This window comes from Maylandia zebra, linkage group LG3, assembly GCF_041146795.1.
Source record: "Maylandia zebra isolate NMK-2024a linkage group LG3, Mzebra_GT3a, whole genome shotgun sequence".
Lineage (NCBI taxonomy): Eukaryota > Metazoa > Chordata > Actinopteri > Cichliformes > Cichlidae > Maylandia > Maylandia zebra.
Genome location: NC_135169.1, coordinates 5548517 through 5572603, shown reverse-complemented (window position 1 = coordinate 5572603; position 24087 = coordinate 5548517). Strand labels below are relative to the sequence as shown.

The following is a 24087-nucleotide window of genomic DNA, read 5'->3' as shown; positions in this document are numbered from 1 at the left end:
GATATACATGAGATATATACATGAGAATAATAATTAAGAGTGCTACGTAGAAAGATATATACATGAGTGCAGGTGGTGATCAGTGCCAGACATGAAATGATGCAGTGACACAGCGTAGGGTCATGTGTTAGTGGTGGGAACAGTCATATGGTTATTGTTCATGTGTCCAACAGCAGAGGGGAAGAAACTGTTCTTGTGGCGAGAGGTTCTGGTGCGAATGGACCGGAGCCTCCTGCCTGAGGGGAGCAGGTCAAACAGACTGTGTCCAGGGTGGGAAGGGTCAGCTGAGATCCGGGCTGCACGCCGCAGTGTCCTGGAGGTGTACAGGTCCTGCAGAGATGGGAGTCTGCAGCCAATCACCTTCTCAGCAGAGCGCACAACACGCTGCAGTCTCTGTTTGTCCCTGATAGTGGCTCCAGCGTACCACACGGTGATGGAGGAGGTGAGGATGGACTCGATGATTGCAGTGTAGAATTGCATCATCGTCCGTGTTGGCAGGTTGAATTTCTTCAGCTGCCTCAGGAAGTACATCCTCTGCTGGGCTTTCTTGATGACGGAGGTGATGGTGGGCTCCCACTTCAGGTCCTGGGTGATGGTGGTACCCAGGAAGCGGAATGAGTCCACAGAGGTGATGGGGGTGTCAGTCAGGATGATGGGGGGGAGTGGGGCTGTGTGCTTCCTGAAGTCCACAATAATCTCCACTGTCTTCTGGGCATTCAGCACATTCAGAGGCGGAGAAAGTCAGGGTTAGTTGAAGTAAACCTGCTGGGGAGCAGGTTAGCTTCACGGAGTGTGTCGTCATAGTGACTCACTCAGGATTAATCTAAACTCGCTTTGTGAAACCGAAAACCCAGAGTTTTTGTTAACTCAGGGTATACTTACTCAGAGTTTGCACTAAACCGGCTTCCTGAAACAGGGCCCAACATGTGAACTTTACTCTGACTTAGACTCACTCTGAGCAGTCAGGCAACATATTTGTAAATCAGCACATGGAGGTGTGGCCCTCTCACCCTCTTCAGGTTTAGTTCCGCCTCCTTCCAGGAAGCAGCTCACCTGTGTGTCTGTGTTTAGTGTCCAAGTGTGGATTGGAGCTTGTTGTTCGTGTATCTGTTTGAAGAAACTGTAAGTTTGCTTTGTGTCGTCCTTTAACAGTTTGTCTTTAGGAACTTTACTGTTTGTTTCTGCTCTGTAATATTTGGACCAGATGTTTAGCTCTTATTTCAGGACAAACTTTGGATCACTCTTGTGCTTGAAGATAAATCCACATGATTTTAGATTATTGATTGAGTGGAATCCACACTGGTTAACTCTGCACTGAAACATTTGTTACTGTGATAAACAGTTTAAATGAATCTGTTTGACACTGATCATCACTCATGGGACGTTTTTCCTTCTTTAACTGGAAACAATCAGATATAATCATTCTGTTCTTAGAAGTCGACTTTCAGGTTTTAATGAAGTGACATTGAAAAACAGAAAGTGAATCATCTCCAGCTCAGATCAGTTTACTGCAAACAAAGTTAATGAAAATGAAATCTAGAAGTTTACAAACAACATGAACAATTACTGCATTTTTTTAAATGAACTTTATAATATCTGCATGTGGAGGCTGGGATATTGTGCAGGAAAGTATTTGGATTTGTTATTGCGTTGTGTCGCTGTCATGTTCACTTTGTACTTTGTGTTTTAATCAGTGGATTTGAGTTTTCGTCTTCTAGTGTTTGAAGTTTTTAGTCAGTAATCGTTGGTCAGAGTGTGTTCTCTTGTGTTTTCCTGTTTGTTGCCCTCTTTTATAGTCCTTGCATTTTTTGATAAACATTTTGAATTTTGTTCCTCGTGAACAGTTTTAAGTCTGAATGAATGTGTGCTGTAAGTTATTTGAGCCAGTTGTCCTGGATTTGGCTTCAAAACTCTGCCGGCTAATGAAAATAGTCTTTTGTTACATTTATAGAGTCACTCAGTGGTACGTTTTCATGAAATAAATAATTGAACAGATATATGTTAAAATTATGTCAGTTGTATTAAAATAAACACAAGTAACTGTTGATAGATGATTTTTGGTGGTTTTGTGTCCCTTTGTGAATTTTATTTTTTAGATAAGACCAGAGGCCCACTGACTCTTTGCACCTCTAGTCTGGTCTCAGTAGTCAGTTCATTATTCTGTAAAAGACTGTTGTTGTTTTAGAGCAGGTAGTCATGTAAAGGTTAACATCGTCACACAGGATGCAATCAGAAGCTCAAGTAATGAAAATTAAGCATCACTCAGTACTGATTATCTGATATCAGAGTCATTATACATCAGACACTTGGTGAACTCGGTAACATCACACAAAACATTTTAATTCCTCATGTATATGATGGAAGCCAGTGAGGGAACTAATGCTGACTTAAATGAACAGCTCAGGATCCACTTCTACTCTTCTTTTCTATTGTAAACAATATTATGGGGATTGTATGTAAATATTGTAAGGATCTTTCTAATGTTTTATACCTTAAAGGTTTTTGAAACATCTCTTTATGCCTGTGTCTGTGAAAGAACTGATGTCTGCACATGGATTATTTTTCTATCAGTAAAGACTATTAATTCTGATGATATTATAGCTACTCTTCGTCGGTCTGTCTGTCAGCTTTATATTTAGCTACCTCCACCCTCAACCAGTTAATGTTGCTAAAGGCAATATTTCCAATTAGGGGTGGGTTTTTATAATCGATTCATCGATTAAAATCGATTCTGGCTTGGATAACGTAAAATCGATTCATTAAAATCCTGAATCGATTTTTTAATATAAATTTATTTTGCCCGAAATGCCAGAATCTCTGGTGACATCTCACAAAATTTCAAGAACCACCAAACAGTTAAGACAGTAAATGAGAGCAGGTACAGGGATTCTGCACATAGACTTAAACACACAGCGCGTCCCACGGATCAGAATCAGTTAGATGTCGCCTTTCTCACGGTCGGGGCTGAAAGCCGACAGCTCGCTGATTCTGATCTGTCGGCGGGTCCGCGCTTTGTGTTCACGCCCTTTATGCGCTGATTCTAAAGCTGTTAGTTTGATGTCTCTCCAAACAATATTGACCGAACCAGCAGCAAAAGAAGATCCAAACGCTTCACATAAACATCGTCATGAATTCACTCTGACTTTTACTGTTTTGCTTCCATCGCGATGCGCAGCTCTCTCTCTCTCTGTGTACTTTAAGAACAGTTTCCCTTTCTTCATTATTCGCTTGCTTGATACGCACAAGTCTACTGTTGCTTACAGCGCTGTCGGCTGCTGTTTTTTTCCCTTTTACATTCTTCCGAAAAGAAAACCTCATTTCTGCTGTTCAATACTGAACAAATTTAAACTTTTTAAAATTAGTCAAAATGCAAAACGCTTAGCCGTGTCTCTAATAAAACCGCTGTAACGTCAGAGGTAATGTTCATATGTTGATTAATGGTTTTCTTTCATTTTTGATGTACTGCAGAATATTTTTATAAAATCCCAGGCCAGGAAAATCACCTTCATGTTTTTCTGTGTTTTATCCTCAGCTACTTTGACACAAAGGCCTCTGCTGTGACGCTCACACCTTGGATAAAGTCTTGCGAGTGTCAGCTTCCTTTTTATTGATACAAAAATATGTAAATGTACTGATCTGAATTATATTTCTGACTGTCAAAATTTCCCAGATTTAAATCGAATCGAATCGAATTAAATCGAATCGTGGATCGAATCGATTCGGGACCTTGTGAATCGGTATTGAATCGATTCTAGAAATCAGTGACGATACCCAGCCCTATTTCCAATCAAGGATGGTGGAATAGAACACAGCCAAAACTCGGTCTCCTCCTCTCTGATGTGATCAAAGGTGCTCGTCAATCATCTGTAATTCTTCTGTGCCTTTAAAAAAAAAACAAAAAAACCCCCAAAAAAACAACAAAAAACAACAACGTAGATTTAACAATAGAGAAAAACTTTTGTTCATTTGACTGAATATCCACCGAAGTGGGTGGACGAAATGGCGTCTTCAAGCACCAGATTCTATTTTAAACCAACAATCCGAAGAACGTTGGATTAGAGACAGGGAGGGGAACTGAACTGGCATCCAGACAGAGGATGAACTGGGTTAGAATAAAGACAGAAAATAAATTATTATTTTGAACTTATAATCACATAAATTTATTCTAATCACTAAATTCACAAAAAGTATACACTAAAATATAAACCCCAGTTACAAAAGAAAAATCAAACAATAACAGAAGTCCGTATTTTCACAAAAAAAGCAAAGCTTTTTTGCTCAGCTAGAGCAAATGAGAACAGGAAAAAAGATATTGCAATATTATGCAGCTCTTACATAAAAGGCTGCATAATAACAGAAACATCTTTTCTTTTAAGCCCAAATATGTACTTACTCCAGTGAGTAACTAAGTAATGTTCTGCATTACTTTTAAGAAAAGAAACCAGTAATGTGTAATATTTTATTTAACTTTTTGAGTGACCGCCCTAACAAAGCATGTGAAGTTTACTCTGACTTAAGTCTGAGTAGTCAGACAGCATTTTTCTGGAGTGAACACACACACACACACACACACACACACACACACACACGCGCGCGCACTCATGCACGCACGCACGCACACACTTTATTCTGGGCTGATAGACTATGAGGTCTTTTATTTATTATTCATTGATGTTGAACAGCAGTGTGGACAGAGCCTCTTCTTGGTGGGTCCCGCACTTGATGGTGACTTGTGCCATTGGCTTGAAGTTGACCTCTACTGTTGTTCACCATATTCACATTGAGTTCCTGGTGAAGAGTCTGGGGTTCCTGTTGATCTTGTACAGTTTTAGGCATTCCAAGCTCCAAGTGTGGGGCATCGAGTCAGGCTTTGTAATAAATCCAGGCAGTGCACAGGTTGGTCAGTCTGGCCTTGCAGTTTCGGGCAACAGCTCTGTCTACCAGGAGCTGGTGTTTTGTTCCTCTGGTAATCCTACAATTCTATTTTTGTGCCTCGCTCATGTATTAACTGTAAATGTTGAAAAAAAAATATTCGTTGAGCAGCTCTTGGAGCTTTTTTGTTTCAACAGTTTTCTGAATTCTCATCCTGATCACCAGCTCCATGCAGTCCTGTCTGGTGTTCATGGGCTTACAACAACATAATAAATCGATTATTTTTCAGGGTTAGTAATTATCAGTTTATTGAAAGATACAAACTCATTATGTTATTTTAATAATAACCAAAACTGCTTGGTGAATAATTGAATTAAATGACACAAGTTGAATTCTACTTTAAATCTGACAACATAAAGGCATATTTTCAGTAACTCTTCTGAAAATCTGAAAATCTGCCTCCTCCAACCTGTCCTACTTCAGGTAGAGTCCCTCCTCCTTCCATTAAACAGCTCACCCGTGTGTCTGTGCCTGAGCTTGTTCTTTGTGTGTCTGTGAAGAACCTGTAAGTTTTATTTTTTTCCTCTTTTAACAGTTTGTCTTTAGTAACTTAAGCTTGAGATCTGTGGACTCTGTAGAAAACAACTCAAACTATTGTGTTTGGCAATCAGAAAAATGTTAACCAAACTCCTGATGTCTCTTTGCCTTTCTACAGCTCTTTTAATAACCTTTTGTTGCTGTTAATGCTTCAAAAAGATTGTGCATGCTGCAAACTGAAACTATGCTGCATGCAGTTTCTAGTTTTTCTAGTTTAAACATGTGAGGAATGTTTCCCTAGCTGCAAACATCGATAATCAGCTTTAATGTCTGCATGTGATTCCTACTCTTTAAACTCGAGTTTGTGAACTCTGCAGATTGGGACAGTTTTGCTTTTCTCTGTTAAAATCCCAGAACCAGAAATGTGTGAGGCTCTGCTCTGAGATCCAGAACCAGATCACATCTGGGTAGATTTTGGCATAGAAAAAGTGTTCATGTGAATTTGTGAGTGCCCTGATATACTCATTTCTAATTTACTCACTCGGCCTCTCTCAGTGAAAATCTTAGTACACTGAGCTGTCACTAAATGTTTCCTTCAGTCTAAATTAAAGCTACACAGTCAGAAAACACCAGTCTGGCATGAACTGAATTCAAGACCAGTTCTCTTACTTTGAAGCTCTGGCTCCTCCTTTCTCTGACTGGCTGTTCACATTAACCCTGAACTGAAGATTCGTATTACCAGTGAATCAGTGTGTCTACAGCTCTCTGCAAACTCAGCAGGAATAGTTAGTCTGAAGCTTTTAGCTCTAATGACCCTAAAGGTTTTTTTCATGGATCGGCAGAAATGTTTGAAAATGTTGTTCAAAATGTTGTTATGTGCACATGAATGATTTGTGTTTCCTCTGCAGGTGAAGGTAGAAAGTGTGTGTGTGTGTGTGAGCTGATGTGAATTCAACAACATGGATCAGTGTGAGGACAGAGAGGAGGGAGTCCCTCCCTCTAAAAGCACTCTGTGTGGGGAACATGAGAGCCAGACCAAAGAGCAGAGGTGAGATGACCATCTCTAACTGTCCATGACTCTTCTCCATGTCACAGCTCAGCACTCACATCACTGCTCCATCATTATTCGCAGGAACCAACCTGGACCTCCACCCTCCTTAATGAGTGAACGGTCTAAAAATGAAGCCATTGATTTTAAACACCAGCAGGTGTCTGCTGCAGAGAGGTGAGCAGTTATTAACATGAACTATTTGAACGTCAGCCAGGTGTCTGATTTAAATGGTGATGCTCGTTGTATTTTGTTTTTTTTATTAATCTTTCATGGTTTCATAAATGCATCTCTGTAGGAGACCACTGGCTAAAAGGACATACACAAAAAAACGAGGAACTAAATGTAAACATGAGCCTGAACCCAGCTGTATGTCCTTAAGGAGTAAACAGTCAAAACGTGACCCCATTGAATTTCAACAGCCGCCTGCTGGAGAGAGGTGAGCTGTTAGTAACACTCTTTCATGTCAGTACAGTGTCTGATTTAAATGATGATTCTTATTTTATTTTTTACTTTTATTAATCCTTCATGGTTTCAAAAATGTATCTCTGTAGGAGACCATTGACTCAAACAACATGCAGGAGAAAACGAGGAACTAAACGTATAAATGAACCTGGACCCAGCTGTATGTCCTTAAGGAGTAAACAGTCAAAACGTGACCCCATTGAATTTAAACATCATGGGTCTGCAGGATACAGGTGAGCTGTTAGTAACATGAAGTCTTTGAGAGGTATCCTGATGCATACTTAGTCATCCATTTAAGTTAATCCCAAAAAGATGATTCTGTTCATCTGGACGTTGTGTTTTCAGTGATAGAAACATGTTGTCACTCATACAAGTGACACTTTTTGGATTTACTTTCTTGGATTATTGACCATGCATCAAGACATTTTAACCCACTTTGTCAAGTACTGGCTTAAGCTAATATGACTATGAGCAAACAGCACATAAGATGGTTGATTGCCTGAACCACCTGTTGTTCAGCCTCAGATGCAGACAAAACAGGATTACTCCTAGAAGTCTTTAGATGAGCTCTTCAGTTAAGGGCCTTGGAGCAACAAGAAATCTTTAGGAAGACGCAGAACTAGCTCCTCAATGAATGTTTCAAAGAAACACATTTTATCATTAATGTGCTAAAATCTGAGGAGGAGTGGATGCCACAGAGACTTACAATGCGACCGTGGCTCAGGGGGTTGGGAATCGCATCTGTAACCGGAAGGTCACCGGTTCGATCCCTGGGCTCTCTGTCCTGGTCGTTGTGTCCTTGGGCAAGACACTTTACCCTACTTGCCTACTGGTGTTGGCCAGAGGGGCCGATGGCGCGATATGGCAGCCTCGCTTCTGTCAGTCTGCCCCAGGGTAGCTGTGGCTACAACTGTAGCTTGCCTCCACCAGTGTATGAATGTGAGAGTGAATGAATAGTGGTATTGTAAAGCGCTTTGGGTGCCTAGAAAAGCGCTATATAAATCCAATCCATTATTATTATTATTATTATTATTATAATGCTTCTAGATGAGAATACTCCTCAAAGGGTGTTTGAATTCAGTAAGACAATCCAACTAGCACAGCATGAAAAGTCCAAGACTAACAAAGAAAGTTTTACTTAATTGTTGTTTACCAGAAACCACAACAAATTGAGTATTGAGAGACTTCCTAATCAATGGTTCTTGGTCAATGGTCATGACATTTTGCATATAAATGATCAAGTAACTGACCTCACAGCCCATTGTTCATTCTGTGGAGATTTCAGTCATTGTACAAAGGTATTGTTTATAAGGCTTAGGAAACCTGCAGTCAGCTGAGACTGAAGTATGAGTGACTAAATGTTTCTCCCATTGAAAATGCTACATCCAGATGAACAAAATCAACTTTTTGGGATCTTTGAGAGGTAAATAACTACCTGATGTTGTTAAAAAGAAGACTGTAACTGGGTGTAAATTTACACAAATGTGAGAGTTCTAAAAAAAAAAAAAAAAGTAATACATTTAACTCTGTCTCTTAAGCTGGATGTAAACAAAAAATAAATGTTCAAAGTTTTAGAACATGTTTAGTGCCATCTTTGAACATTTGAGCCTGCTGCCAATAGACTTACATTACATTATTTCCTGACTAGTTACAGAATCAACAACAATAAAACTAAATATCAAGTTCAATGCTGAGTTGCTGAAACAATGAATTGATGTTCATAACAAGGATATACTCTCCACTTTCACTTGTTTTTCACTGAGATATCAGTTTTGTCAGTAGTTAGGTAACATTATGTTTTGTAAATCTATTGGCAGCAACCTACATGGTGACATCTTCTGTAACAGCAAAAGATGGCGCTAAATACTTCTAAATCTAGTGTTTCAAACAGTATTTAAATCTAGGACAGTATTTAGAGCAGGGCTCTGACAAAAAAAAGTAGAGACGAAAAGCCCTGAGGAACTAAACATGAAAGAAATTAACTCCACAGAAAAATAAGCTTAATCATGGGCAAAACAAACTCAACAGGCACACAGGAATCACACAGGAGCTTATATTCAAAATATCAGCTGGATACACTACAAGCTCTAATTTGCTTTTCTCATGGAATATAAACCAGCAGATTGGCTACTTTTTTTCCTGGACTAGATGAACAGCTAAATATTGTTCAAGAGTTAAATTATATTGATGAGATGAACATCACTAGAAGCATCTGTTTCTTTTCCTTTCCTTGTCTCTCTGGAGACAGATTTCATGGGGACTAACTCTTCATGATTCCTCCACAGAGTGGATCAGGAGAGCTCAGAGGTTCCGAGGGGTCAGTCTGCCCAGCAGCATCAAACACAGCTGGACTCCATATTTATGGTCTGTACATGTACAAAACTTTTGTCTATGAAAGTTCTCAGTTATCCAGGTCATCGTAGTCAAAGGAGCTTGCAAAGAAAAGCGTCTGGACTTCTTTAAGTTGCTAGAAGACGTTTTACCTCTCATCCGAGAAGCTTCTTCAGTTCTAAGGTCAAATGGTGTGGAGTCCCAGATTTAAACATAGTGGGAGAATATCCCCCCAAAGAGGGAAAAATGGACCCCCTGATGATCCTCTAATCGCCTGAGCCAAGGTGTGAAAATGGGTCCCAATCAGCCAGGGTTTCAGGTGAGCTCATTGTGAAACCTGGCCCCACCTTATCATGCGAATTCCTGAGGTAAGATGGCCCAGGATGTTAGTGGGCGTTAAGGCGTCTGGGGAGGGAACTCAAAACTGGATTATAGATGGCAGACAGTTGGTGTCGTAAACCACCGCCTCTGTTCAAAGATGGTCGCTCACAGTGGACATAAATGGCTTCTTTCACTCCTCTCTCAAACCATCTGTCCTCTCTGTCCAAAATGTGAACATTGGTATCCTCGAAAGAGTGACCTTTGACCTTTAGATGCAGATGGACTGCTGAGATGAGATGATGAGATAGCCTTTATTTGTCAGTTGCAGGTCTTTTGCCCACAACCGAGATGACAGACCTTGCCGACCGTATATACAATACACAAACATCACATTGGGGAGACAGGTCAGGCTAGGTAGCGAGGAAAAAAAACATCGAAATGTGTAACACAAAAGGATAATACAGGAATGCACAGATATCAACACACCATAGCATAATAAACACAGACAAGCAACATGGGAAAGAGTTCCAGTGTGTACATCTGATCTGGGACCGCTGCAATCTTTCGACTGCGCCTCCAACTGACCCGATGTCCACATCAGAGGGGAGGTAAGCGTTGGAGGTGGCGTTGGATCCGGGGTAGGGAGGGTGATGCATCAGTGAGTGCTTATCAGTATCAGTATATGGATGTGTGTGCGTGTCCAGAGTTCAGCTGAGACAGTGTCCTTCGCCCTGCCAGGCTAAGTAAATAGTCTTCCAGCCAACCCTGGTGGCCTTGCATGGAATAGGAAGGAACAGACTAAACACAGTCGTTATCAGGGTGTTTTGTTCAACTCCGGCCTTGCAGCTGGCGCCGAAGGGGTATCCGCATAAGTGATGTTATTTTTTACTTTAGTGCGAACAGCTCATATGAATTTCAAAGCAGTTCTACAGTCCAACACTGGTCTCTCAATCTCCCGTTGGAAAGCCGCGAGCTTCGCCATACTTGACTTCTGTGATGTTGTCATTTCTTGTGCTCAAGGAGCTGACTTCTGAGGACTCACGGCAGTGTGCCTCCCCGAGATGTCATCCAATTTTGCGCCCAGAGATGTTATTCCGGGCTAGCCCTTCCGAGATGCATCCAGTCTGCAGTCAAAGATCTTATTCTGAGTATTCACAGCAGCCGTAGCCTCTCCAAGATCTTATCCGTGCTGACTCAATGAGCCTATTTTGAGAAACTCACGCCTCTCCCATCATTCCAATCCCAGCGGGCAGCCTTGTGGGAGTTTGAACAGCCGGTTCCGCTTTCTTAATTCTTCGATAAGTCAGGGCCAAGCCAGCTCTGATCAGCCAGAACCCTGTTACCATGGTTCCGAATAGGTAGATATCTTCAGCACTCAGGCTCACCCAAGCCCAAACTTCTCGTTGAGAAAGGGGTGTCTATTGCATTTAGGGACCAGTTGATTCAATTCATAATTCCTCTTTTAGGTTTTAGAGAACAGACTGTGAGAGAATGTTCCAGGGAAAATACAAAAAAACCACGAGACTAGACAAGGACATAAGCAGGGAAGATAAGGGAGAGGAGAAAAAGTGCGTCCGCCTCCTCCGAGAGCCAAAGAAGAGAGTCATGTCCTGTGGAGGTGGCTCTTCTGTGTTGTGCCATGCGCTTGTGAATCGGCTGTTTGGTCTCTCCAATGTAGAGGTCTGGGCATTCCTCGCTGCACTGTACAGCATACACCACATTGTTAAGTTTGTGTTTAGGAGTTTTGTCTTTCAGGTGAACCAATTTTGGTCTGAGTGTGTTGCTGGGTCTGAAATGCACCGGGATGTCATGCTTGGAGAAAACTCTCCTGAGTTTACATAGGGGATGACAATGTTGTTGCGTCTGTCCTTCTTATCCTCCCTCGCTGGTGTCTGATCTTCTTTTCTGTGCCTCTTTGCTGACATTATGAACGCTTAGTTAGGATAACCGCATGTTTTGAGTGCTTCCTTTAAAGTCTCAGTCACCCTCTCCAGTGCCAAAGTCCCTCCGTCCAACCTCACAATACAAGAAAAGAAGGCCGTCGCTTCCCTGAGCAAAGACTACAACATCACTGTTTTACCAGCTGATAAGGGAAGATGCACCGTGGTCCTAAACACTACACATTACCACACAAAGATCACTACTCTCCTCAGTGACAACAATACCTACGAAGCCTTAAAGCGAGACCCCACAATCCGCTACAAAAAGAAAGGTATAGGTTGCCTTCAGGACCTTGAAAAGGACAAAATCATTGACCGCCTTACATATCACCGCCTTTATCGAGAGATTGCCATACCCTGCATTTACGGACTTCCTAAAATCCACAAGGAAGATGTCCCACTCATAGTCAGTAGCAAAAACTCAGCCACTTATAACATTGCAAAACACTTTGCTACCATCCTTGCACCTCTTGTGGGGAACACCCACATCAAAAACTCCACCGACTTCACCGAAAGGTCCAGAAACTTACCCTGGATTCAGATGAAACCATGGTGTCCTTTGATGTAGTCTCTCTTAACTTGCATACCCACCACAGAGGCCGTGGAGACAGTCAGAAAACAACTACAAGACGACAGCTCCTTGGAAGACAGGACCAACTTCACACCCGATCAGATCTGCACACTGTTAGACCTCTGCCTTACCACAACATACTTCAAATACAACGAAGGCTTCTACAGACAAAAACATGGCTGCGCCATGGGCTCCCCCATGTCACCTATTGTAGCCCAGACCTCTACATTGGAGAGACCAAACAGCCACTTCACAAGCAAATGGCACAACATAGAAGAGCCACCTCCACAGGACAAGACTCACCAGTCCATCTGCATCTTAAGGATAAAGGTCACTCTTTCACGGATACCAATGTTCACATTTTGGACAGAGAGGACAGATGGTTTGAAAGAGGAGTGAAAGAAGCCATCTATGTCCACTGTGAGCGACCATCTTTGAACAGAGGCGGTGGTTTACGACACCAACTGTCTGCCATCTATAATCCAGTTTTGAGTGTCCTCCCCAGATCCCTTAACACCCACTCACATCCTGGGCCATCTGACCTCAGGAATTCGCACTATAAGGTGGGGCCAGGTTTCACAATAAGCTCACCCGAAACCCTGGCTGATTGGGACCCATTCCCACACCAGTTTTCACACCTTGGTTCAGGCGATTAGAGGATCATCAGGGGGTCCTGTTGTCCCTCTTTGGGGGGATACTCCCACTAGGTTTAAATATGGGACTCCCCACCATTTGACCCTAGAACTGAAGTAGCTTCTCGGATGAGAGGTGAAACATCTTCAAGCAACTTAAAGAAGTCCAGACGCTTTTCTTTGCAAGCTCCTTTGAACACTTACTTTTACAACTTCATGCTGCTCTTTATGCAACAGTGGATAATCAGTATTTGGCTCCATGATTTCAGTATGATTGGGTCATTCATGAAGTATTCTGTTCCAGCTGCTGGAGGACAACATCATCAGCTTTGTGAAGAAAGAGCTGAAGAAGATCCAGAAGGTTCTGAGTCCAGATTACCCAGAATGCTTAGAGAGTCAAAGGGAGGAGGAAGAGCAGAGGAGGAGCAGCAGAGAGGCATTTGTGAAAATCACCCTGGACTTCATGAGAACAATGAAGCTTGATGAGCTGGCTGACCGTCTGCAGAGAAGTAAGTGGATTTCACTAAAGATTTAAGTTGCTGGTGTAAAGAATTTACTAATTTCAAAATAAATAGAACAACACATAACAATGATGATATATGGAATTTTAATTGTCTATACATTTTTTTTAAACAGTACCTTATGTTGTACTTTTTTTGTTGGTTTATTCTCTGAAAATGTCTAGATGCCATTTGTCCTCACAAACTTAAATCTACACTAAAGGAGAGGTTCCAGTGTGTGTTTGAAGGGATCGCTAAAGCAGGAAACCCTACCCTTCTGAATCAGATCTACACAGAGCTCTACATCACAGAGGGAGGGACTGCAGAGGTCAATGAAGAACATGAGGTAAGACAGATTGAAAAGGTATGCAGGAACCGAGACAGACCAGAAACATCAATCAGAGAAGAAGACATCTTTAAAGCCTCACCTGGACGACTTGAACCAATCAGAACAGTGCTGACAAAGGGAGTGACTGGTATTGGAAAAACAGTCTTAACTCAGAAATACATTCTCGACTGGGCAGAAGACAAAGCCAACCAGGACATCCAGTTCATATTTCCATTCACTTTCAGAGAGCTGAATGTGCTGAAAGAGAAAACGTTCAGCTTGGTGGAACTTGTTCATCACTTCTTTACTGAAACCAAAGAAGCTGGAATCTGCAGTTTTGAAGACTTCCAGGTTGTGTTCATCTTTGATGGTCTGGATGAGTGTCGACTTCCTCTGGACTTCCACAAAACTACAATCCTAACTGACCCTAGAAAGTCCACCTCAGTGGATGTGCTGCTGATAAACCTCATCAGGGGCAAACTGCTTCCTTCTGCTCACCTCTGGATAACCACGCGACCTGCAGCAGCAAATCAAATCCCTCCACAGTGTGTTGACATTGTGACAGAGGTGAGAGGGTTCACTGACTCACAGAAAGAAGAGTATTTCAGGAAGAGATTCAGAGATGAGGAGCAGGCCAGAAGAATCCTTTCTCACGTCAAGACATCACGAAGCCTCCACATCATGTGCCACATCCCAGTCTTCTGCTGGATCACTGCTACAGTTTTGGAGAATGTGCTGAAAACCAGAGAGGGACGTCTGCCGAAGAACCTGACTGAGATGTACATCCACTTCCTGGTGGTTCAGGCCAAAGTGAAGAAGGTCAAGTTTGATGAAGGAGCCCAAACAGATTCACACTGGAGTCCAGAGAGCAGGATGATGATTGAGTCTCTGGGAAAACTGGCTTTTGATCATCTGCAGAAAGGAAACCTGATCTTCTATGAATCAGACCTGACAGAGTGCGGCATCGATATCAGAGCAGCCATAGTGTTTGCAGGAGTGTTCACACAGATCTTTAAAGAGGAGAGAGGACTGTACCAGGACAAGGTGTTCTGCTTCATCCATCTGAGTGTTCAGGAGTTTCTGGCTGCTCTTCATGTCCATCTGACCTTCATCAACTCCGGAGTCAATCTGCTGGAAGAGCAACAAACCACCTCCCAGAATCCTGAAACAACAGAATCTTCAGCGTCTCACTTCTACCAGAGTGCTGTGGACAAGGCCTTACAGAGTCCAAACGGACACCTGGATCTGTTCCTCTGCTTTCTCCTGGGTTTTTCACTGCAGACAAGTCAGACTCTCCTACAAGGTTTGCAGACACAGACAGGAAATACTTCACAGACCAATCAGGAAACCGTCCAGTACATCAAGAAGAAGCTCAGCGAGAATCTGTCAGGAGAGAAAAGCATCAATCTGTTCCACTGTCTGAATGAACTAAATGATCGTTCTCTAGTGAAGGAGGTCCAGCGATACATGTGCTCAGGATGTTTCTCCATACGTAATCTTTCCCCTGCTCAGTGGTCAGCTCTGGTCCTAATCTTAGTCTCATCAAAAAAAGATGTAGACCCAAAGACATTTTCTTCAGATGACGTTCTTCTGGAGCTGCTGCCAAAGGTCAATGCCTCTAATAAATCTCTGTAAGTAAATATGTGCTGGTGCCTTTATTTGGTAAATGGTTATTCTAGTTAACATAAAGCAGTTTGAAAACAGCTGTAATGGTTCAGGGTTTTTTAAAAATATATAAAACATTTACATTATCATCAGTACTCAATCCAACTGTTAATGCATATGTAGCGGCAACGATTGTCAGCATTTCTGACAAAGAAACTAGGTGCAATTGTTATTAAAGTGATGTCCAGACCCACCCTGTAGTGAATACACAAGTGCTAAACATAAACTCTTCAAAAACATTTTGTTCATACCAAAACCACATGGAAAAAAACAGTGTTCTGTTACTGCACTGTTCTCTCTTCAGTTCTACCTCATTTCCAAAATACTGCTCTGCTACATTCGGCCTTGCTTGTACAATCACCCAAATTTCACCAGCTGCTGGTGAACTGAATCATTTTCCTCATGTTGCTTGTGGTTCCTGTTGCCAGTTCTAAGAAAAAAGTCTTTATTTTCTACAACTTTGTCTCATTTCCCTCACCCTTGATTCCTCTATGCTGGTTAGTCCTGTCCTCCCTTTCAGTCTTTGTGGTGGTTTTGTATTCAGTTGGATATTTAATTTCTTACTGACTTCTATCAGTCAAAGAATTGCTTGCTTTTTTTTTTTAGTCCACATGTCCTCTGCATCCTGCACTTTGAGTCAGTCCTGTTCCACAAACTGTGCGATTCTTGACAGATTGTGACAGAATGCCATGACCAGTATGGACCTGTGAAAAGGTACCATTAACACTGTGGAAAATAAGGCATTAGACTGCTGAATTTAGGTGTCAAAAACTGTGGTAGAGCACTACAAAGGATGCCTTATTGTAAGGCTAAAAAAAAAAAACCCCGATTGACAAAAAATACATTTTCCTTGCTGCTTTACTTTTGGTTTTACCTGAGAACAATAATTTTCCTCTTAAGTTGATATTTTAGCTAATTTTCTTTATGGACACATTTTAATCGGAACACTGTTTATATAAATTTGTTTAGTTTAATCCCAAACTGCATTACTCTTTCAGACTGAGTCTCTGTAACCTGTCAGAGACAAATTGTGAAGCCCTGTCCTCAGTCCTCAGCTCCCAGACCTCCAATCTCAGAGAGCTGGGCCAGAGTAACAGCAGCCTGCAGGATTCAGGAGAGGAGCCCCTGTCTGACGGACTGAAGAGTCCACAGTGTAAAACTCTCAGGTCAGATCAAATGAAATATATATATATATATATATATATATATATATATATATATATATATATATATATATATATATATATGAATTGTCAAAAATGAATTAAAGATCAAGGTAAAAAATACAATTATTATTGCCAAATGTTTTAGTCCTTTAGTCCTGATTACTCTTTAGCAGTTTTGTTTGGTTTGTTTTTCAGAGTGATGGGCTGTAACCTCTCAGAGAGAAGCTGTGAAGCTTTGTCCTCGGTTCTTCGTTCTCAGTCCTCTAGTTTAGGAGAGCTGGACCTGAGTAACTCCAACCTGCTGGATTCAGGAATGAAGCTTCTTTGTGATGGACTGAAGAGTCCAAACTGTAAACTCAATACGCTTAGGTCAGACCAAGCTATATATATATTTTTTCATCTGATGACAGAATTAATAAATTAAATGTTTTGGCTAAAGGAATTACAGGGTCCAGAGGAAAAAAACAGTATTAGATATTGATAAAATAATAATTCAAAATTTCACTTTAAAAACAAATTATTTTTTCAATGGTTACTAATCTGTAATCTTTCAGACTGAGTCACTGTAGCCTCTCAGAGAGAGATTGTGAAGCTCTGTCCTCAGTTCTCAGCTCCCAGTCCTGCAGTCTGAAAGAGCTGGACCTGAGTAACTCTGACCTGCAGGACTCAGGAGTGAAGCTTCTGTCTGTTGGATTAAAGAGTGCAAACTTTAAACTGGAAACTCTCAGGTCAGGTTCTACTGATTATCATCTAAAATCTATATTCAATTGTTGTATAAAAGTGAACCTTTAAAGAATTGTATTTGAGATTTTTCATAATCACATTTCTTTTGTGATGTATTCAAAGAATATTATGTTGCACTAGTAAAGTTAGAGATTTGGGGCAATTTGTCCATATTATATTCTATTAAATTCTGCTCTTTGCATACTTTTGGAGGCAAAGAAAAACTCAAGGCTCAAAGTGGTCTAACTCATGATCTTTATTTCCATTCCCGAGAATGGGAAGCTGTTAGGCGCTCTCATGCACCCACAGCTCTGAAAAAAATCACAAGATGAATCTGTATGTGTCTAGTTTGGCTATGTCACACACACATAGGGGCGGATCTAGAGAAATATTCTTGGGGTGGCAAGGAAATCAAATGGGATGACAAAATCAAAGCCCCCCCCCCCCTCCCCCAAACACACATGCAGGTGGTTACATATGGTTAATTACACACTTTAGTTACATAAAACATGTGAGTTTTGATCTTATGTACTGTATAGCCTGTATAATAAATAAACATGTAGCCCAATAAGTATAAAATCCAGAAAGCTACACAACATGGTTCATTTACAAACACAAGTCTAACTTAAGTTTCACAGTTTTTTGTTAGAAAACAATCAAATTGTTAGATGCTTAAATTACACAAAATGTCAGAAATCTGCACTGTCATGAACAAAAATTTAAACCTAATTTTTCATGATTTGTTGGATTAACCCACTGAGGTCTGAAATACAACCGGCCATTTTTGACTCCTTTTGAGTTTACGTTTCTATTTCACCATCAGATTGTTTCATTTTATTTTTTTCCCCTTGCCTTGTTTGGTGTGATTCTTTTCAGCTCAACTTATTATTTAGCTCAATTTAGTTGTTTTGACTGACATACTGCATTAGCATTACTGATCTGAAATCACACAAAGAACTTAAAATCCGAGTTGTATTTTTTTACTGTAAAAAAACCCAGTAAACTTGAAATGCAAATATAAATTGTACATTTTGTAAACATATACAGCTATTTATCTAAAAATGCAGCCAATACACCTGCCGTTGTTTTTTTCATTTTCTACAACCATTTAAAAATATTACTAAAACTAAAATGAGAGAACAATCAGGTGTCGCAATAAGATGCCCCACAAATGATGTGTACCAGTAAAAAAAGGGTTTGTCCACCAAAAGACAGAGGAGAACAGCACAGGGATAAACCTGCAGGCCTGACAACAGCAGGTGTATCATTCCGCTGGTTTTCTACTTAGTGACAGTGTTTACACTGCAATGTGCCTTCGTGACATTCATTCGTGCCCTCACTGATACACAAAACAAAACAATGACTACACAACAGAACAACTACACAAGACCACACAACACACTAAGTAAACACTCCACACTAAACGTCACAAATCTCCCACATCTAAAAACTCTTTCGCTCTGTCTCGCTGCCATTACCGTCACTCCCAAAACTTTTCCCTCTTCCTAAACAATCAAATCCCACATATTGACTTTTTTTAAAAATTGGTCGACATGGTACATTTTTCCACCGACAGGAAAGCATGTGGCTTTTTTTCCTTTCTTTACTGTTTTCGCGCTGTCCTTAGAAAACGCTTAAAAAACACACACACACAAAAACGTGACGACAGTATTTAGAAAAAAGCGTGGCTTATATATATTATCATAACTCTGGATTTACTGGCCTGTAATTAAAATTTAAAAACTTTGAAGTCTGAACTTTCAATGTGGGCTGAAACAGAGACTCAGCAGGGCTGCAGCTTATGTCAGCTTACATCAGTCATGTGATTTGGAGGTCCAGCGTGTCCGTGGACCACAAAGGGTTAATAACACTCACCTTCCTTCCATTTCCAGAGTGTAACATCCAACCACCTGTGTACAATCCGAAATTCCCATGGTGTTGTTCAAAATGTGCTCTGGCCGGTCCTGCTTTGGGCTGAACCATTTGTTAATGGTGGAGGGGGGGGGGACACTATCCAATATATTCAGTTTTAGTATTTATATTCACTGTTGACTGTAACTACGCTCAAACTGTTAATGCTATCTTATTTTAATAAACAACAGTGTCACATGCAAAACTGGGGTGGCAAGAGATCATTTTAGCGTGGCACTTGCCAACCCATGCCACCCTTCTAGATCCGCCCCTGCACACACACCCTCAGTTTACTCAGTTCCTCTTTCTTTGTGTCAGATTTCTGGTGCAGCTCTGCGCTAAACTTCCTCTTTTCTTCACTTCTTCTTTCTAAAGTCTATTGCCAGGGCAACTTCTCACCCTTTGACTTAGTTCTTTGTCACCTCTGGGCCTGGTTTATAAAGGCCTATACATAAAACAATATAATCAGAAAATAAGCATTATGAATATATATTTAAATCCCAACAGACCCCCTTTTTAACTAATTTTCTTAGTTAACCTAATTAACTGACTCCCTCAATAACTAGTGTGAACTAAAAACAGATATAATTAACTTTTTCTGGTAAAAAAATCCTACATTACTTTTGTCACTCTTTGGAAACAGCCTCTATAGAGTTAACCCGTTTCCTCTTTAAAAATTTACTCCTGGTTTTTCACTCCCTTTAATGGGTAGCACATATCCGGCCTTAACACTATTTTTGGGCAAGTTACATAACATAGAAATCCTACCAACTATCACTGTCCTTAGTTTAGGTCTTTACTTTTAGTTTAGGTCCTTAGTTTGTATTTTGTTTATTGTTTTTTTTTTTCATCTCTCTGAGATCATCCCTTCTTCTTGCCCTCACTCTGCCACCAGTAATGGTAGATGGTCCTTTTGAAGACTGAAGATATTGAATAATGTTATTGTATCTGAAATACAGAAAATCATTGTTCACAGATGGATTGTTGTTTTGTGTGTCTGCAGTCTGTCAGGCTGTCTGATCACAAAGGAAGGGTGTACTTCTCTGGTCTCAGCTCTGAGCTCCAACCCCTCCCATCTGAGAGAGCTGGACCTGAGCTACAATCATCCAGGTATATCAGGAATGAAGCTGCCGTTGGCTGAACTAAAGGATCCAAGCTGGACACTGGACACTCTCAGGTATGGAGGGAATGTCTGATAGAGACCTGGAAACATTTCCTGTGGCCTTCGCTCACTTCCTGTTTGTTTCATACACATGTCACATGAAACGATCCATAAAGGATAGGAGGTCTCCAGGGAGACCAACATATCTCAGTATTATTAACAGTTCAGATTAAGGAAATATTTATCCCAGAACACAACAACCATTGGAACCAGAAGGAACTGTTGGGCTTGCTTTATCAAAAGAATAAAATCACTATTCTATTTTTAGAGCTGTGGTAGAAACTGAGAACTACAGGGAGATGTTCTCTGTAGACTTAAAGAAAAGCAGCCCTGCAGTAAGGGATTTATGTGTTTCTAGTGCTTTTCATAGACAAAAGTAGCAATGTGATTTTGAAAGCCAATACACAATATACAATAATGGAACTGGAAACAGTCCAATGTCTTGACACATAGTGAATCATCCAGGTAAGTAAATCCCCAAAATATGATTCCACTGATCAATGGCCATGAGTAGCATTCACAGAGAGCCATTCCTCACAGAGAGAGGAATGGCTGCAATCACAGCATTGATCCAGTGAAACAGAAGAGGAATATAAAGATGATGAAGGTCACAGTTTGAATCAGTCATATTTCTTTCAACACAGTGGCATACTGACAGATCCAGGATCAAAATCATCATCAGTTTGAGCAACATATGGATTGAAGAGAATTTGTAAAAATGTTGGACTGTTCCTTTATCAGTGTTTAACAGTATGTGTGTGAGAGCCATGTAATGTCCATGTGTGCATGCTGACTGTGCTGGTCTGACCCTCCTCCTCCTTTCAGGGTGGAGCCTGCTGGAGTCCGATGGTTGAGACCAGGTCTGAGGAAGTGTAAGTGTGTTTTTAATGTGATGCATGAAAACAAATCAGCACTCATTCAACCATCATCAAACTTTCACATCACTTATTCACATCTCGGATGTCAGGAGTCATCATCAAAGTGTCAATCAATGATCAATGGATCAATAACTGCAGCTGAATTGTGTTTGTTCTCTCCATCAGATTCCTGTCAACTCATAATCGACACAAACACAGTAAACAGACACATTAAACTGTCTGACAACAACAGCAAGATGACACATGTGGAGGAGGTTCAGTCATATCCTGATCATCCAGACAGATTTGATTATTTTTATCAGCTGATGTGTAGTACTGGTCTGACTGGTCGCTGTTACTGGGAGGTCGAGTGGAAAGAAACAGTTGAAATATCAGTGAGTTACAGAAGAATCAGAAGAAAAGGAGACAGTTATGACTGCGTGTTTGGATGGAACGATCATTCCTGGAGTCTGATCTGCTCTGAATACGGTCCTCATTATGTCATGTACAATAACAGAGTGACATTCATCACCTCCTCCTCCTCCCCTGTCTCTAACAGAGTAGCAGTGTATGTGGACTGTCCTGCTGGCTCTCTGTCCTTCTACAGAGTCTCCTCTGACACTCTGATCCACCTCCACACCTTCAACACCACATTCACTGAAACTCTTTATCCTGGGTTTGGGTTCAATCCTGGTGCCTCAGTGTCCCTGTGCTGAGTTGAGTGTAAAGAGTGTCCTCCTGTTAGAGAAACACTCTGACTGCTGAACAGTTCAGTCTGTACATGTCTGTCTGTTTCACTCAGAAACACGTTTTCAGATTCATGGATTCAATCAGTTGATGTTTTAAACTGTTCTAAATGATTCCTTGTAAACTTCTTCCTCTTCAGTCCTTTAGCAAACAAATGTTAACATGTAGATACTAGACTAAGATGAATCATTTCATCTGAATTCAGTGAATGTGATCTTTGATCTTTAGGAAATTAACATAATTCGTTTCGTCATTTTATAATATTAAAATATTTAAAATCAATCCAATGTATTTGAAATGTCAGATATAAAAATCAAGCACTTCGCTCTCGCACTGCAGGCCTACTTGTTGTTCCTAGAGTATTTAAAAGTAGAATGGGAGGCAGAGTGTTGGGTTTAGATTTTATTATTGTCATTTGTATTAGGAAACATTTAACCATATATGCTTAGAGGTGTATAATCAATTGTGTAGTGATAAGTTGTGTGATCTTTAACAGGCTACAGAGGCTTGGTGTGTATTCCACACTGGAATGCACCCCTGCATCTTGGGGGCATGGGAAAAGTTTGCATCTTGTCTTATTGTTTTATGGTAGGATTAACGTAGCTACGTCTGTTCTAGTCTAAGTGCTTTTCTGTTTAGATGAACTGCTGGACTTCCTCACCGGGGGGGGGGTCTAGTCTACCCTCTTCCTGACCAAGGATGTTATATGACCCTTTGATCAGCAGTAACACACACACACACACACACACACACACACAGTATTCTTTGTTCACATGTATACCTATGTAAGATGCTATATGTTAATGACCCTATGCATATTCATGTAACCACAATAAAAGGAGTGCTATGGGGAGCCTGGCTGAGAGTCTGACAGAGGTCAAGTGGTGGAACGACGCTTGGCTCCAGCCAGGTCTCCCTCATGCATGAGTAACCAGAGAACTTTGGTGCCTTGAGTCTTGCTTTTTGCTGCGTAGCAGATTGTCCTTAACGTTCCAGCGAATAGGTTTATGCTACAAACCTATCACAGAGCCTTCAGTTTTCAGGCCCCTCTTCTGTGGAAACAGCTTCCTGTTTGGATTCAGGAGACAGACACTATCTCTACTTTTAAGATTAGGCTTCAAACTTTCCTTTTTGCTAAAGCATATAGTTAGGGCTGGACCAGGTGACCCTGAATCCTCCCTTAGTTATGCAGCAATAGTTGTAGGCTGCTGGGTACTGAGTGTTTCTTCTTCATTCACCACGTGTGTATACAAGCCGTATGCCTTTAATTATGAGTTACTGTATTATTGTCTTTACCTTACAATATAACATGTAAATATAAAGCACCTTTAGCTGACTGCTGTGCTATATGAATAAAATTTAACTGAAGGTAACACTGTAATGTGTGTGTGTGTGTGTGTGTGTGTGTGTGTCCTGGAACTACCTGCGGTACTGTAAGACAAATATGGACCAGTTCTAGGTTGGCAGAAGTGTTGGGCAAAGCACAGTGAAAAGACCAGAACTTTAAATGAAAAGCCGGCATCTTTAATTAAATAATGGATTGCATTTATATGGCGCTTTTCAAGACCCTCAAAGCACTTTACAATACCACTATTCATTCACTCTCACATTCACTCACTGGTGGAGGCAGCTACGGTTGTAGCCACAGCTGCCCTGGGGCAGACTGACAGAAGCCAGGCTGCCATATCGCGCCATCGGCCCCTCTGGCCAACACCAGTAGGCGGTAGGTGAAGTGTCTTGCCCAAGGACACAACAACTGAGACCATCCGAGCCAGGGCTCAAACCGGCAAACTTCCAACTACAAGACGAACTGCCAACTCTTGAGCCACGATCGCCCCTAAGTAAACACAAACAAAGAAACAAAACCAAATCAGTGACAGTTGAGTAGGTCATGCTTAACCTTCCATAGTTAAGATAATTTTAGTTATTGTACTAAATTACACACCGAGGTTATTCTTTAAGCTTTAGTTCTTGATTTACAAATAAGATTTAAACTAAAACCTTCAGTTTCACAATCCACTTACTAAAGACCATCTGAGAGTCTGAGGGTCTCAAACCGGTCTGTCCTGCAGGGCTAGTAAAGACAACTTAGTGCTATGAGCTCATTGAATTTATGCCCACTACTGATGACATGAATAGCAGGTTCTGTCTTTCCTTGCATGAGCTCTTGCTTTCAACCCAATTTGGTGCACTGATGCTTAAACACAGAGTTCCTATAGAAAAAAAATCTGGTTGCTGCAGTTACTGCATCAGACTCGCCATCTGATGTCTCGTGTGTGTGAGTCTGTCTCACTACACATGCAGAGGGGGA

At 41.0% G+C, this 24087-nt stretch overlaps 1 protein-coding gene across 1 annotated transcript; it reads left to right on the top strand.

Annotated features, from left to right (window-relative positions):
• The first annotated feature begins 1065 nt into the window (after positions 1-1065).
• LOC101468675 (NACHT, LRR and PYD domains-containing protein 3-like) lies at positions 1066-23131 on the top strand. Its single transcript, XM_076879054.1, has 14 exons — positions 1066-1122; positions 6318-6457; positions 6542-6634; positions 6756-6896; positions 7012-7155; positions 9208-9286; positions 13022-13226; positions 13403-15176; positions 16209-16376; positions 16572-16745; positions 16931-17104; positions 20014-20187; positions 20998-21044; positions 21216-23131. Exons 2-14 carry the CDS (start codon positions 6369-6371, stop codon positions 21743-21745), a joined length of 3792 nt encoding a protein of 1263 aa, XP_076735169.1. The 5' UTR covers positions 1066-1122; positions 6318-6368; the 3' UTR covers positions 21746-23131.
• The last annotated feature ends 956 nt before the right edge of the window (positions 23132-24087 follow it).

Bases quoted from the DNA above. Each gene is read 5' to 3' on its own strand.
- LOC101468675 (XM_076879054.1), top strand. From the start codon at position 6,369: ATGGATCAGTGTGAGGACAGAGAGGAGGGAGTCCCTCCCTCTAAAAGC. The intron at 9,287-13,021 runs GTCTGTACATGT...ATTCTGTTCCAG, and splicing joins AGCTGGACTCCATATTTATG to CTGCTGGAGGACAACATCAT. The intron at 13,227-13,402 runs GTAAGTGGATTT...GAAAATGTCTAG, and splicing joins GGCTGACCGTCTGCAGAGAA to ATGCCATTTGTCCTCACAAA.